This window comes from Copadichromis virginalis, linkage group LG7, assembly GCF_057382275.1.
Source record: "Copadichromis virginalis isolate Kocher_CV1m ecotype Utaka linkage group LG7, C_Virginalis_male_GT1.1, whole genome shotgun sequence".
NCBI lineage: Eukaryota > Metazoa > Chordata > Actinopteri > Cichliformes > Cichlidae > Copadichromis > Copadichromis virginalis.
The window spans coordinates 59,592,749-59,608,868 of NC_140624.1; the positions used below are offsets into that span (position 1 = coordinate 59,592,749).

General features: G+C 38.9%; 1 protein-coding gene across 2 annotated transcripts in view; it reads left to right on the forward strand.

The window, feature by feature from the left end:
- The window catches only part of tln1 (talin 1), a 57,286-nt gene that overhangs the window by 11,785 nt on the left and 29,381 nt on the right, over positions 1-16,120 (forward strand). Inside the window, exons 2-18 of one of the 2 annotated variants that reach the window (XM_085464504.1) lie at positions 2,662-2,725; positions 4,404-4,566; positions 4,921-5,018; positions 5,317-5,446; positions 5,615-5,767; positions 7,855-7,997; positions 9,041-9,168; positions 9,266-9,326; positions 9,509-9,613; positions 10,068-10,223; positions 11,707-11,808; positions 12,587-12,663; positions 12,933-13,113; positions 13,486-13,599; positions 13,706-13,814; positions 15,555-15,763; positions 15,852-15,950. In XM_085464504.1, the coding sequence (XP_085320630.1) occupies positions 4,437-4,566; positions 4,921-5,018; positions 5,317-5,446; positions 5,615-5,767; positions 7,855-7,997; positions 9,041-9,168; positions 9,266-9,326; positions 9,509-9,613; positions 10,068-10,223; positions 11,707-11,808; positions 12,587-12,663; positions 12,933-13,113; positions 13,486-13,599; positions 13,706-13,814; positions 15,555-15,763; positions 15,852-15,950 (1,995 nt within the window). In that variant the 5' untranslated portion in view covers positions 2,662-2,725; positions 4,404-4,436. The remainder of the gene's footprint in view (positions 1-2,661; positions 2,726-4,403; positions 4,567-4,920; positions 5,019-5,316; positions 5,447-5,614; positions 5,768-7,854; positions 7,998-9,040; positions 9,169-9,265; positions 9,327-9,508; positions 9,614-10,067; positions 10,224-11,706; positions 11,809-12,586; positions 12,664-12,932; positions 13,114-13,485; positions 13,600-13,705; positions 13,815-15,554; positions 15,764-15,851; positions 15,951-16,120) is intronic. The other variant, XM_085464505.1, reaches the window with a different exon arrangement.

The window sequence follows — 16,120 nt, forward strand, 5'->3', positions numbered from 1 at the left end:
ATGGCCACCATGGTCACCACACATATACTAATGTGCCACAAACACGACTTTAATATCACCAACCATTCCCATGTTATTACGGTGTATCCATATAAATGGCCCACCCTGGACATCGGGATATGCCAAACAAAAATCACATCTAGCGCACATAGGGCTGGAGAACAACAGGAAAACAGAAAAACAAAACAACTAGACCTAGTCCTTGTTTAGTCGTTTGAAAATTTATTTTAAACTTTGCACAATTTCTGATTGTCCCTCAACATAATATTTTCTTCATATCTGTGATGTGTTTCATTGCAACTAAATTAGTACATTTTCATTTTTTTCAAACTTGCACACCACACAGTTTAAAAAAAAAGAGTCAGCTAGACATTTTTGGAAATGGCTGATACTGGCAGAAATGACTGTAGCCAGAACTATAGTGAGGATGTACACAACGTACTTATCAGCCCTGAAGACTAGTTAAGTGAAATGTTTCATTCTGGCCTGAAAAGATAAGTTTTTGAAATAATCCTCTTGTTGTTAGTGGACAGTTTTACAGACACGTTAAAAAAATGGTCAGGCCTGTAGTACACTAGATAAAGACTGAGGTATAGAGTATCTGAATTCCATTGATAGCTTGGATACTTGGCTTTAGGATGACAGCTGGCCGCTGTCACTTTGCAGAGGAAGTCTGGCTTTGACTAACAGGAAGTCAAGTTAGCCACACATTTTTTTTCTTGTAAGAACCAAGTCATGTTTTCTGGAAAGAGGCATTAATTCAGAGTTATTGCAAAGATATATTTTAAGCACTAAAAGGAGAAAGTACCTTCAACGGCATAACTAATTTTATACTTTAAAAGCCCAAACTTGGAATCCCTTTTGCAACAGCTGGACATTTTTTATATCTGTACCATTAAAGAATTGTGTTTTCATTTGTGATATTGTTTTACAGTGTTTTTAGAGTACACTAAGACCTTTACTGTGCTATTTCTCATTTTTAGCAACTGCAGTAATTACTGTTGTGACCTCGCACTTCCTCTTTCAGTCAGGGTGGAGTGGGAAGCATTTACTGTACAATTTCTGAAGTCTGTAGACTTGCAATGTTTTTAAACAAGATTATCTTTCAGATTTCGAGCTGGTGTTAAATAAACAGGAAGATTTGAATGTTGAAGTAGCTTTTGCTCGATAATGGTCTTTGAGCATTTAGAGCTTTAAAGTTTCTACATTGAATAATATTGAGGACTAACACTGACTAAACGTGAACATTGTAACTTTGAAACTTGAAGGACTAGGATGAGCTTTAGATTAGTAAGCTTTGTCAACAAACTGACCCAATACTCACTGCAGACTTCCAGCTAAGTCACTGCTGGGCATGTGTGGATGTTAGAGATGCCCATATATGGCGTTGAATGTCTTTTAAAAACAGGAAATGACATGTAGACAGCTGATTAGGAACTTGAAAGAATGCTGTCATTCCACAGCAGAGGAAGAGGAGTGGGTTCATTTCTAGAGATGAACCCACTCACTTGACCGACAGCTGCACTCCTCCTCCAATGCATGCACGCACACACACACACACACACACCTAAAATAGCTATTAATAACATGTAAAAATCTTTTACATCAGAAGAAATTATTCATATCATACAATAACTGTCTGCAATGCAACACATCTGTCTAGCAAAGAGTAATCTGTTCTCTCATGTTAAGTTTACTTTAACCCTGCACTCACGCTCACGTAAATACCACACCAATTTATTGCAGCGTCCACTACAACTTGCGCTGTTCTGCTGAGCCACTTTGATGTACTCTGATATTTGCTAGTCTGTTTCAGTGCATGTAGTACTGCTGATTATATTTAAAATTTAAATTCTGTTTTTGCTTGTTGATTTTCATATGATTATATTTCAAATATTTCTTTCTATATATTGTTTACATTTATGCTTGTTTTACTGTATTTATCAGATTAGTTTATACTTCAGCTGTATTTAACAATTTTTAACTGACGTAATGGAGGATGTCCCAACTCTTATTTTTCTTGCCTTGTCTTGTCCTGTCTTATTTTGCAAAGCACGCCACACCTTGCCACACTTCACCAAACAGAAACACACCAGTTATGTGGACCTTCTCACTAGTTACACGCTTAATTCTGACATTAATTTCACTAAAATGGATTAAACTAATATTTTATTTTATAACATTTTTTTAAAAAGTGTCTGCAATGTTATCAAAAAACCCCCAAAGAAATCAATCTCTAATATACAAACACATTCCAATTCGCTTTGTGTATTCTTTCAGTTGAGCAGCAGTTTCTGCTTTATTGTCAGATAAAATTCTTGAACTCTACTAGATTCCATTTGTGGGATTTATTGGAACATGTATGTGTGCGAACAGGGACTGAGCACTGTCTAAAGCTTGTGTACCGTATTCACAGTTAGCTTTTGGAATAGAACATTTAAATTACATGTCATATGTTGTGTCAAAAAGTGAGTTTATCTGCAGCTTTATATTTCAAATAGGACAACATTATTATGATGTGGAATTGCAAGAGTACAAAATGCTGTGGAACTGTGTTTTGTAAGATCGTTATAATGTAAAAGCATATCATTATGTCATTGAAAATGTTGGATCAATAAAATAAAAAAAATCGTGTATCTGTTTATATTTGATTTTCCTCAGCTAGGTAGAAGAAACACAGAGCTGATCATCTGAGTGGCTGTTACAAAAAATTGGTTCAAGTCAGGTAAGTATTTTATTCATCTTCTTCATGATCATGTCAAATAGTAAAATCATAATCAGGAGCCCTAACAATGAGAAGCATATTTACATGTTAGCCATCCATCCATCTTCTTATAGCATATTTTTCTGAAGTATAGTATGAAAACATTTTCTCCAACAAAACAATCTTTTAACATATAGTGAGAAGTACTCACTGATATATGATAACAATATATGAATGCTCCAGACAGTGGCTCATCTCACTCAGCCTGTTGTCACACTGGATTTTAGTCAGAAAACAGTTTGATTGTCATTTGATTGAGCAAGTAGACAGTAGGGATGGCACCGGTAGTAACCAGACCGAAAAGCAGCGCACATTTCGGTGTTTCTTTTTCCTGAGATGTCATACACTTTGGATTCTAGCCAATCATCTTACCTTTCCGAGGATAGTAGGCTTGCCCAGGTACGTACGTTCTTTTAGAGCAGAGCTACAGATTAAAAGTGCCCAAGGCCAAGCGGTCAAAAGTCTGACTGTACTTCACAGCAAAAGATGCAAACTCAGCAGCCTGCAACAAGTGCTTCAAGGTGATACTGTGCAAAGGAGGTAACACCTCGAATCTGATGAAACACCTGGCAACGCATAGCGTTTTTTAAAAGCTGAGAAATGCACCGTATTTGGTATCGGATAAAACCTAAACGATACCCATCCCTAGCAGACAGTGGTTCCATCCCTGGGTTGTGTGAGAATAGATGAATATGACTTGTAGTAAAAAGCAGTGCTTGAGTACTCAGAGTTGTAGAGTATTATATAACCAGTACATTTGGCATTGGTTTTTTTTAATTTTATTTGTTTCTGCAGTAACCAGCATTCATGTTGCTAGCTGTACTTTTTAGGTTGAATCCCCTTTATACTACACAGGGAGCAAGATGGTGAAAGAGTGTTATCAGGATGCGAGTCTGACAGTTTTACAGTGATAAGTAAAATGTCATTTCAAAAAAGCTGAAAAAGAAAATCCCCTACTCTTTATTTCCTTCACCTCTCATTGCTATACAACCTCAGGATCTTGCATGAAGAAATGACAAAGAATCTCTCACAATGACAAAACCACAGAGAGTTGTTTTCCAAAAAAAACATACCTTTACTGGCATTTAAACATTTCTTTTTATTCAGGAACCGGAAAACTGGATTTTCAGTTAAAAACATTTTTTTATATGTGACACATGTAAAAAAAGCTAGAGGTGGTGTTTCTCACTTTAACCTCAGCTTAAGACATGGGGCTGAGAGATTAGTTTTCACTTCCTACTAATGTGAAGTTCTTTAGCGGAATGTCATGTAAAGGAGTACCAAAATAAAATATATTTATGAATATAGCAGTTCTTGTCATAGCTATGTGCAATGAGAATACCTCTGATGTAGAGAACTTCCTGCTGTGTGCTACTTGTGAGAGGAGGCAGCTTTGACATTATTTAGAGTATACAGTTACAGCTGTTCTACACTTGCAGTTAAAACCTCCTTTTAACAGGAAATAAGGTGCGTGTGTGTGTGTGTTTATCAAAAAGTCTTTTTTTTTTTTCAATAGACTTTATATGTCTTTCAGATTGAGTTGTACTATTGGTATTGTGACTGTGAATTAAATATGCTATTTCACTGTAATGGTACAGTTGACATGTTATGACTAACTACTTTATGGATCCTCATGCAGGTGTGAGTTGGGTGGAGGTGCAGAGCAGCAATCATGGTGACCCTGTCATTAAAGATTAGTGTGGGGAATGTAGTGAAAACTATGCAGTTTGAGCCCTCCACCATGGTCTACGATGCCTGTCGCATCATCAGGGAGAGAGTCCCAGAGGCACAGCTTGGCCAGCGTAAGTTCTCTTTCTTTTTTTTTTTACTTCTTACTTCATCAGAACTGATTGTTGGATTGTTGACATGGAGAAATTGTATGCTGCATATTGCACATAGACTGATCAGGCATGACATTGTAACCACCTGCCTAATATTGTGTCAGTCAACAGATTAGACTAGAATGGTCACATTTTGACTTTGGCAAGCTGATGTGAACCTGTTAAAACATGTTTGTTTGAAAGACTAATCCACTAATGTGATTTACATGAACAGGGGACTAGCACAAGTCCTTCTAGTCTACTGTCTGGAGATCCACAGGTATGGCAAGAAATAGAAATCCAGCGACTTAATCAGCGTTTGTGTTTCTTCTACAGCAAATGACTACGGACTGTTTTTGTCTGATGAAGATCCAAAGAAAGGCATCTGGTTGGAGGCTGGAAAGGCTCTGGACTACTACATGTTAAGGAATGGGGTAAGGAAGTATATCACACATTCAGCTATGACTAACTGTTAAATTTATGAATTAGGATGCATTTGTGATGATTTGTTAGTACTAAATACACTTTCACCAAGGGACATCACTGGTTTCTTTGCTCTAAATTAGCTGAGTCAGGTTGTTTTTGTTTAATGCTTCTGTAAAAAATGATGCTGTCTCTAGGAAGAAAAGCAGTGTGATGTGAGTATTGTGAGAAATAGCAGGATCTAGTTTAAATCTATTTCAAAGTTTCCAACAAAATATCAGCAGCTGGTCTGTTGCCTCTGTCTGACAGGACACTCTGGAATACAAGAAGAAGCAGAGGCCACTGAAGATCCGCATGTTGGATGGGACAGTGAAGACTGTAATGGTGGATGACTCCAAGATTGTCAGTGACATGCTGATGACCATATGTGCTAGAATAGGTCAGCTATAAGCCACACACAGCTCACATTTAATTTCCAGAACAAGATGTTGTGTGTTGTTACAGGTTTATTGCTTTCCCCCCCACTTACCATGAGATTCTTGTGTATATATAATGTTGTTGTAAAATGTAAAATAAATGTAGTAATTTCAATCTGTTTGTATGTCAGGTATTACAAACTATGATGAATATTCACTGGTGCGAGACATTGGTGAAGAGAAGAAGGAGGAAACCACAGGAACCCTGAAAAGAGACAAAACTCTTTTAAGAGATGACAAGAAAATGGAAAAGCTGAAGCAGAAACTCCACACAGACGATGAGTGTATGAGAAATACAAGCCTCCATTCTAATGCTCTATAACAGACTTGCTTAACCAAAGTGTGTGTCCCGGGTCACCTTCCACATCTTCTCTAGCTCCTCTCTCAGCTTCTTGTGTTCCATCTTCCTGTTGTTGCTATCGCTTGGTACACTCAACAAAAATATAAACGCAACACCTTTGTTACTGCTCCCATTCCCCCATGGGATGGACGTAGAGACCTAAAATTCATTCCAGATACACAATATAACCGTCCCTCCCAAACAGTGGTCACAAATCAGTCCAAATGTGTGGTAGTGGGCACATCTGCCATATTGAGATAATCCATCCCACCTCACAGGTGTGCCACATCAGGATGCTGATCTGACATCATGAGTAGTGCACAGGTGTACCTCAGACTGCCCACAACAAAAGGCCACCTTGGAATGTGCAGTTTTTTGCGCTATTGGGGGTCTGGGGACCCAGAACCGGTCAGCATCTGGTGTGACCACCATTTGCCTCATGCAGTGCAACACATTGTCGCATGGAGTCTATCAGATTGTCAATTGTGGCCTGTGGAATGTTGGTCCACTCCACTTCAATGGCTGTGCGAGGTTGTTGGATATTCGTGGGAACTGGTACACGCTGTCGTATACGCCGGTCAAGCACATCTCGAACATGCTCAATGGGTGACATGTCCGGTGAGTATGCTGGCCATGCAAGAACTGGGACATTCTCAGCTGCCATCTGCCCTGAACAATGTGAACCATGATTCATCTGTGAAGCGCACACCTCTCCAACGTGCCAGACGCCATCGAATGTGAGCATTTGCCCACACAAGTCTGTTACGGCGACGAGCTGGAGTCAGGTCAAGACCCCGATGAGGACGACGGGCATGCAGTCAAGCGTCCCTGAGACGGTTTCTGACAGTTTGTGCAGAAATTGTTTGGTTGTGCAAACCAATTGTTCCAGCAGCTGTCTGGGTGGCTGGTCTCAGACGATCTTGGAGGTGAACCTGCTGGATGTGGAGGTCCTGGGCTGGTTACACGAGGTCTGCGGTTGTGAGGCCGGTTGGATGTGCTGCCATATTCTCTGAAACGCCTGTGGAGACGGCTTATGGTTGAGAAATGAACATTCAATGCACGGGCGACAGATCTGGTTGACATTCCTGCTGTCAGCATGCCAATTGCACGCTCCCTCATTGCTTGTGGCATCTGTGGCATTTTGCTGTGAGACAAAACTGCACATTCCAGGGTGGCCTTTTGTTGTGGGCAGTCTGAGGTACACCTGTGCACTACTCATGATGTCAGATCAGCATCCTGATGTGGCACACCTGTGAGGTGGGATGGATTATCTCAATATAGCAGATGTGCCCACTACCACACATTTGGACTGATTTGTGACCACTGTTTGGGAGGGACGGTTATATTGTGTATCTGGAATGAATTTTAGGTCTCTACGTCCATCCCATGGGGAATGGGAGCAGTAACAAAGGTGTTGCGTTTATATTTTTGTTGAGTGTATTACTACCTCTATCACTACAATCTTCTTCTCTGCTTGTCCACCACTACTATCTCTGGTTAGTTAGCCATCACTATCTTGTCCGTCGGGATCTGGAAGTCCCAAGGGATAAATATTTAATAGTAAATAATTAAACTAATCTACCAAATCTTCACTGCCACATTCTTTAACTCTGTAACTCTGAAAGAAATTGGAAAGACTAGTCTTTTTTCTGTCTGGAAACACATTAGCCAATCCTTATGCTGAGCTTTATTCAAAAGAAAAAAAGACTTTAACCAATTTTTCTGAGTAAATTCAATGTCTGCTTTCCAAACGGGTATGTCTGCTTCTGAAACTCCTGTCCCATACGACGTTCATGGGAGAGGAGATTATAACAAAGTGTTCTGCTTAAATATTATGGTGTCATGAAACAGGAATGAGAAACATTTTTTCCAGAGAGTAAGCAAAGTGCTTTATCTGAATCAAAATATGGTTACAGATTACAATGAAAATATGACTGAAAAAATTCACCTTGATGCTAAAACATTTTGACTGGCTAATATATTTCTAATATTGGTCTTTATGGCATCCCGTTTGGTTTGGGCTTTCCGTAGTGAACTGGTTGGACCATGGACGGACACTGAGGGAACAGGGCGTGGAGGAGACAGAGATGTTGCTGCTGCGAAGAAAATTCTTCTACTCAGACCAAAATGTGGATTCCAGAGATCCCGTCCAGCTCAACCTGCTTTATGTGCAGGTACAGAAAAACATTGACATTGACTTTCTCATTGACATTATTATTATTATTATTATTATTATTATTATTATTATTATTATTATTATTATTATTATTATTATTAATAATAATAATAATAATAATAATTTATTTTTCTCCTGTTGTCTTGGATAGACATTATGCAGTCTTGAGCCACCCCTCATTTCCTAATATTTTGTTCCAAGGAGCCAGATTTTCTTTTTCTTTGGCTATTGGCTGCCTTTGAACTCATTTTGTGTTGTTTGATGAGCCACTTAATATTTATCTATTAATCATTTAAGCATAAAAAAGGCACCTAATTCAAGGGATGAATCTGTGTTGTGTCAACTTTGCAAAGAACCCATTTTAAATTGTTTTTAGGAACTTTGCTACTGGCAGCTCATCACAAAAACACAGAATTTACTCCTGTTATTTTAGTTGAATCTATAAAAAACACCAAAGGTAACACAGATTGACAGGAATAAAATAATAGACAAACAAGTAGATTCCTGAAGAGTTATTAGCTAAAAACTTGGCATATCTTGGCATGGTGTGCAGTGTCTTTAAAACATTGTGGATAAAACTGGACAAGTGGGGGACAAAAGAAGACGAGACAGGCTTAAAAACAATCTGCAGCAGATAGATAGTATCTGAAAGTCGTGTCCTTAAAAAAAGGTCTTCTGCAAAGACCTGACACAGGACCTGAGAGATGCCCTTCAGTTGATCCATGTTCTTGGAAGCCTCACCAGAAATGGTTTCTGTGGCTCAGCTGGCTGTCAAGAGGCCGTTCTATAGGAAGGGAAATTGGGAGGAAAGGCTAAAGCATACCAAGTTACACAAGAACTGATGGAACCGACTCTTTTCTTATATATCATTTTAAATATATTTTTGAACTGGCTCAATAAATTATTGCACCTATTTTAAATTTTTCTAGTGAAGAAAATGAAGAGTGGCTCAAATGTTATATGCTGTTTTACACTGTAAATTTTTGCTCTAAAAAACTATAATGATTTTGTGTGTGTGTGTGTGTGTGTGTGTTGGGACAGGCTCGCGATGACATCCTGAATGGATCTCATCCAGTCTCCTTTGATAAGGCCTGTGAGTTTGCAGGCTATCAGTGTCAGATTCAATTTGGGGATCACAACGAGTCCAAACACAAGTCTGGCTTTTTAGAGTAAGCACTGGTATTTTGGTTGTATTGTTGTTTTGTCTTCAAACTGTAATGAGCTGCCTGTTAAATTTTTTTTTGATTTGACCTTTTTCCTCTTCAGTTTGAAAGAGTTCCTTCCCAAAGAATACATCAAGAACAAAGGGGAGAAGAAGATCTTCCAGGTAAGAAGTGGATTCTGTGGCAGTTTTGAACTAAATGTCAGTTCTGACTGTGCTGTTCTGTTTAATATTTTTGATGTATAAAGATCAGGTCAAACACAAATTTTATCAAGATGACTTATACTTGGAGGCTGGTACATAATACCACAGTGAGTTCTTCTAATCCTCTGACTGTGTTTCTGCAGGCACACAAAAACTGTCAAAACATGACAGAGATTGAGGCTAAAGTCAACTATGTGAAGCTGGCCAGGTCCCTGAAAACGTATGGTGTGTCATTCTTTCTGGTCAAGGTGAGAAGAACAATGGATTACCAAAGTGGAGGTTGCTTTTGATTTGAGACTTGAGACTCACTTTACAAATAATATTCATTTACATAATTAAATAATATTATTTACAATAATACGATCAGCACAAAGATAGAAACTTGCAATTTCTACCAACCAGTCCAGCATGTTGCATTAGTGGAAACTGTTCTCCAAACTAGCCAGTTTGCTACTACATTTCTGAAAAAGGGCTAGGGGAAGAGGAGGGTATGAATAAGAGTCAGAGAAGAAAAATTCACAAATAGGGCAAGATTCATCTGAAAATGTTTAAATACTTTATATGCTTTCTCTCATTCTGCAGTGCTAGCTGGATGATGGCTGAGTTAATTTGTTGATTGTGGATCTTCATGGATTGAGTCATTAATATTTGCCCAGTTTAATTTATGTTTACTTCACAGTCATTTCATTTCCCTTCATGCAGGAGAAAATGAAGGGTAAGAACAAATTGGTGCCTCGACTTCTGGGTATAACCAAAGAATGCGTGATGAGGGTTGATGAGAAGACCAAGGAGGTGATCCAGGAGTGGAACCTGACCAACATTAAACGTTGGGCTGCCTCACCAAAGAGCTTCACCCTGGTGAGTTCTTAAGTAGAGACAAGATAAGAGCATTGTTGAGCCTGGTTCAGAAATATCTTAACCAGATCTCTCTCTCTCTCTCTCTCTCTCTCTCTCTCTCTCTCTCTCTCTCTCTCCCTCCCTCGCTCTCTTGCTCTCTTTTTCTGATTTGAACACCTGAAATGACTTTTAACACATTATCAAACTGCCTTTTTTCTCATTTTACTATTTCCACCAGGCCAGTGCAACACCATAAGATTGTTTGGGTTTTTGTCACTGTGTAACATTGCATCTGACTTCTTCCCAAAACAGTTCTATTGCCTCTGTGCACTCAGTCATAGTGAGTTAATATGAAGCATGCATTCACGGTGTTTGAATTGCTTCACTTGCTGATTTTTATTTTTATTTTTTGCAAATATTTTTATTGAAAAAATAAAACAACACAGTACTTGCACTTACCAAAATACAATTAACCTTTCTTCATTTTCCTAAGTAAATATATTTATATATATAAAAAAAACAACTAAACAAAAACAAACTCTAAAACATTTTAACAACACTAATCTTACCGATTAACCCTCTCAAGGCAGGCGTTGCTGATTTGCAACAGTTAAAAACTAACAACCTGATTACCCCACATACATATTTTATGATTTTTTTTACTCAGAAGTACCACTGCAGGACTTGGTTGTGCATTAGCAACAAAAAGTTTAATTTGAGCCTGAGAGGGTTAAAGAAAGGGGGAGATTACCCTATCTTTGAATATCAGATGTAATCCTTGATATAAGGGGAGTCAAATTAGTTGATTTAAGGCCAGATAGAGAACGAGTCATATTAATCCCTATGTATTTAAACCTCGATGGACCACTTGCTGATTTCTAATCCTCTCCTAAAACGTCAATTTCCAAATATTCGTTCCATGCATTTTTCTAGCAAAATACTTTAGTGAGACCTAGAGATGGATGGCAATTACTGATATCACTTCTCTTTTCTCATGGGTGCGTTAAGAGTCACCACCATCGCTAAGTAGGATATCAAAGACATATTACATTCATGAAAATGATTTGCATGCTGTGTGGTCAAATGTTTGTGCATGTCAGAGGTATATCCCCACTTTGCTGTAATCAGTGTTGGGCTCATTACTCGAAAAAAGTAAACAGAACAATCCTCTTAAAAGTAATGCAGTACGTTGCATAATTACTTCCAGGGGAAAGTAATTCAAATTATGGAAGGCTCTCAAGCAAAAGCGCTTCTAGAAAATGTTCCATCAGTGGTATTAAAAGTTTTATTTTAAATTTGTATACAAATCATTTGCAGAAAAATTTCACCTTTGTTCAGATTGCATGCGTTCAGTTGAGCCTTCAATTGATTCTTTGGTAATTTCTCACTACATCCTCTGTTCTTCACCTAACCTAATGGAATAGTTCACCTATTCAAGAAGCTATTCATTTTCCAGTATAATCTGTAAGGTATTTTAACTTCTGGTTGTTTGCTCTGCCTTTAGGACTTTGGAGATTACCAGGACGGTTACTATTCTGTGCAGACCACTGAGGGAGAGCAGATAGCTCAGCTTATTGCTGGTTACATCGACATCATCCTTAAAAAGGTCAGCAGCATTATACATTTCATTGACAACATGGATGCTTTGATGGGGGATGAAGAATTTATTTCCTAAAAAAATGTCAAAAAATACTACAACACCATTTTGTCTAGTGAGATTTCTTTTGACATGTCACTCTTTCCATGTCACTCTGTAAGTATTCAACGCAATAGAATTTCTTTACATACTACATATGTTACATATGTGCTGGTGTGTATTTATCATCATACCATAAGGTGATCTCAAGTTCTGTGCTGACATTTCACAAAGAAGATATGAAACACGAAGTCCTGCGTCTTTTCAGGTGTTTTACAAGCCCAAGCTTGAAAGTGGCTGCTCTTACTGCAGCACAACACTGTTTATCTTCTCTGTGCTCTGTTAAAATGTATTATTTAGTTCTTTAAAATATGTGCCTTTTGCTTGACAACTGGATTACCACTCATGGCACTTTCACACAGGACTGTGGACTCAGTGTGCTCGTCAGTGAGTCTGGTGTACTTTTGATCACAGTGTCGTTTTTCATGTCATCATTGGCTTTTCCAGTCACACTGTTAATGCCTACTCATTTTGCTAGACACTATGGTAGTGTCAAGAAGAGCAGTGCTTCCTGACCAACTGTTCAAAGTTGCATAAAAGTGATAGAAAAACAGCTTACTAGGCAGCTGTCTGTACTGAAACTCATGTTTTTAATCTTTTCTTTATTTTGAAACAAAAGAAAATATAAATCCTTTAAAACTGAATTTGATATAATCCAGTGTGTCACCACATTTCTTTCTCTTGACAGAAAAAGAGCAAAGACCACTTTGGCTTGGAGGGAGATGAAGAGTCAACCATGCTAGAAGACTCTGTGTCACCCAAAAAGTAAGTGTATGAGTGTTACCACTGAATAGTTTTCTGTACTTGACACGTACAAGTTTCACTGAATGGTATTCCAACAATACTCCATCCATCCATGGAGTATTCAGCTTTCCTAAGTCGCCACCAGGTAGTTATTTGTTGACAGTGTAGCTCCTCTCTTCAGCTTAGCGTTCAAGAGTTGCAGCTGAAGAGACAACTACATTATTACAAACCGGATCATTGACCTGCACCTCAGGGCTTTCAGAACTAGGTTCTTTCTCATGCCACTCCAGGTCCACGGTGTTGCAGCAACAGTTCAACAGGGTCGGCAAAGTGGAGACAGGCTCAGTGGCCCTGCCAGCCATCATGCGCTCAGGAGCTGGTGGACCAGAGAGCTTCCAGATGGGCTCCATGCCTCAAGCTAAGCAGCACATAACCAGTGGACAGATGCACAGAGGACATATGCCTCCACTGGTATGACAGAATGATAAGACATGAAACAGAAATTGGAAATTAAACTGTAACAGTAGGCTTTATTTTCTCTTTCCTTAAAACTTAAATATAGCAGGCTAACATCCTCATAAACCCACGTGAACGTGCAAATGCCAGAATCCTTACTGAGCAGCCAATGTTGATCTGTAGCACTGAAGTGACGCTTTTATAAAAATTAGGAATTGCATATTTGTGAATTTGTTTTACAGAAATCCAAACAGCCAAGTACAGTTTTAAAAAATGCATTCATTATGTTTTTAGTTATAGGAGCAATTTCTGTTATTTTGTTGTTTCAAACACAGAATTATATTCACAATTTCTTTTAATTTAATACATTCACTTTTTTATCAACAGACTTCAGCACAGCAAGCCCTGACTGGAACCATTAACTCCAGTATGCATGCTGTCCAGGCTGCCCAAGCTTCACTGGATGATTTTGATACTCTGCCTCCATTAGGAACAGATGCAGTGAGATTTCACTTCATTTGCTTGGACTGATTTAAGTGCTGATTGTATTGATGATGTATAGTGAAGACTCCATTCTAAATGGATTGTTTTTTTGTTTTCTTTTAAGGCATCTCAAGCTTGGCGCAAAAACAAGATGGATGAGTCCAAACATGAAATCCATTCACAGGTGGATGCCATTACAGCAGGCACAGCCTCCATGGTCAACCTCACTGCGGGTAGGAATAGTGGAGCATCTCTCTGTTCTTGTAATCATGCTTTTTTCAACAACAAAAAAAACTCTATGGAAACTGTATGTATGCTCCCGGTGCACGTTTTGTCTGCTGATATTAATCACAGAACTCTGGAAGTTATTGAGTAAACGCAGCATTGTTGACTTTAATGCACTATGCACCTCAACATTGAGTCTGTGACTTGGTTGCTAAATGTTTCCTCTTTGCAATAACACCACTTACAACTGGTCATTAAATAGCTAGGAAGGAAGAATCAATTGTCTACTAATTGGAAGTTTGGTGGTTTGAATCCTGTTTGCTCCAGCCTCCATCTCACTTTAGCTGGAGTGGTCAAGATGTTGAACCTCGAGTTGCTCCCAATGCAGTTAGAGAGTGAATGTGTGTCTGAATGCTAGCTAAAAAGCACAGATGTAGAAAAGAGTCCTTGTAAGAATGTGTGTGTGAATGGGTGAATGAGACATGCTGTATAAAGTGTTTTGAGTTCTAAAGTAAGGATAAAAGCACTATATAAGAACCATTTACCATTTGTTGCAATGGTGTCATTCTATTACACTACCTATTACAGCAAGGTCTTTACAGTTTTCACAAATGCTTGTGAAGGAAGACTGCGTGGCTACATGCTTTGTTTTATACAACTGGAAAACACCTGAATTCAAAGATTAAGAGAACTGTTCTCTTAACTGTTCTTTCCTCATACAATGTGTATTATCTGCACTGACAATGTGACTCTTAAAATACATTGAGGCATTTTATTCATAATTTCTTATCAAACCGAAAATACAACTATTAAACATTAAGTTTCCTGTTGGTCAGGTTCATTTGCAGTAATGATAATACGAATTTGGAAGACTGGTTGTCCTTCAGCATCAGCTCTCTTAGTATAAATTTCACTGCTCACTTTGCAGTTTTTGAGTTTTAATGCTAACATGTTCCCTACTTTGCTATGCAAAGCATTCACTAGTTTTGCATTTGGATAGGCCCTGTGTTCACTGCCCAGCATTGAGGACCTGATTACCATTTTCCATAGAATACCAGAACTGGCAGGTGGACCACTGGGGTTCTGTGCCTCACCCTGAGCATGTGGAAGATGTGAAAGAGTCTCAAGAAGCTGTTACGAAAGTTATGCTTTCTGTAACATGGGCAGCAGCACCATGACTGCCATTAAGAATCAGGATTAAATTCTCTGACCCCTTGTCAGACCCTATTGCCAATGCACCAGCAGGTGCATTGGCATGCAGGCAGTTCCTGGAGGATGGCCCCCACATTTGCCAGACCTAAACCTGTCAGAACATTTTTTGGGACATTATGTTTCTTTTTATCTATCCGACGTCGTAAGGTTTCACCTCAGACTGTCCAGGAGCTCAGTGATGTCCTGGTCTAGATCTGGGAGGAGATTCCCCGATGACACCATTCATAGTCTTACTAGGACTATGACCCAACGTTGTCAGCCATGCATACAAGCACATGGAGGCCATACAAATTACCCGGCTGCATTGTTTTTTTTCACTTAGATTTTTTGGGTTTCTTTGAATTCCCCTGTAGTAGGATAATTTTCATTTACTTCAAATGATGTAGCATCCTTTCATCCCAGCAGATATCCAGTGTTATTTTTTCCATTGATATCTGATCTGTTTTCTGAGTACTTTCTGAATTTGTTTCTTATGCAAATATAACAAGCGTCCTGTAGGAGATAAAGCACAAATCTCTGCCCTTCTCTGTCTTTAGGTGATCCAGCAGAGACAGATTACACAGCAGTAGGCTGTGCTGTTACTACAATCTCCTCCAACCTAACAGAGATGTCAAAGGGTGTTAAACTTCTGGCAGCACTTATGGAGGATGAAGGAGGAAATGGACAGCATCTGCTTGGTGCTGCCAAGAACCTGGCCTGTGCTGTCTCTGAAATGCTAAAGACTGCCCAACCTGCAAACACAGAGGTACACAGCCAAACTAAAAGGAAGACAGAGATACATTGTGTTTTTCTACTCTTTCTTGTTTGAGATCAGTAATATCTTTTGGTTCCAGCCTCGTCAGAATCTGCTGCAGGCTGCTGGAAATGTGGGCCAAGCCAGCGGAGAGCTGCTTTCTCACATAGGCGAGGCAGACACTGATCAACAGTTCCAGGTGTGCTCATCATAACATTTATTATTGTAGTGTTTTGCTGTTTTGGTAGTTCTTTGATTTTGCTGTGTAGCCATAGGAACTACTATTGTATATGCAAGACAAAGTATCACACATTAGATACTATTCACATTCAATTGACAAGACTTTATTTTCACCAATGATAAGGTATG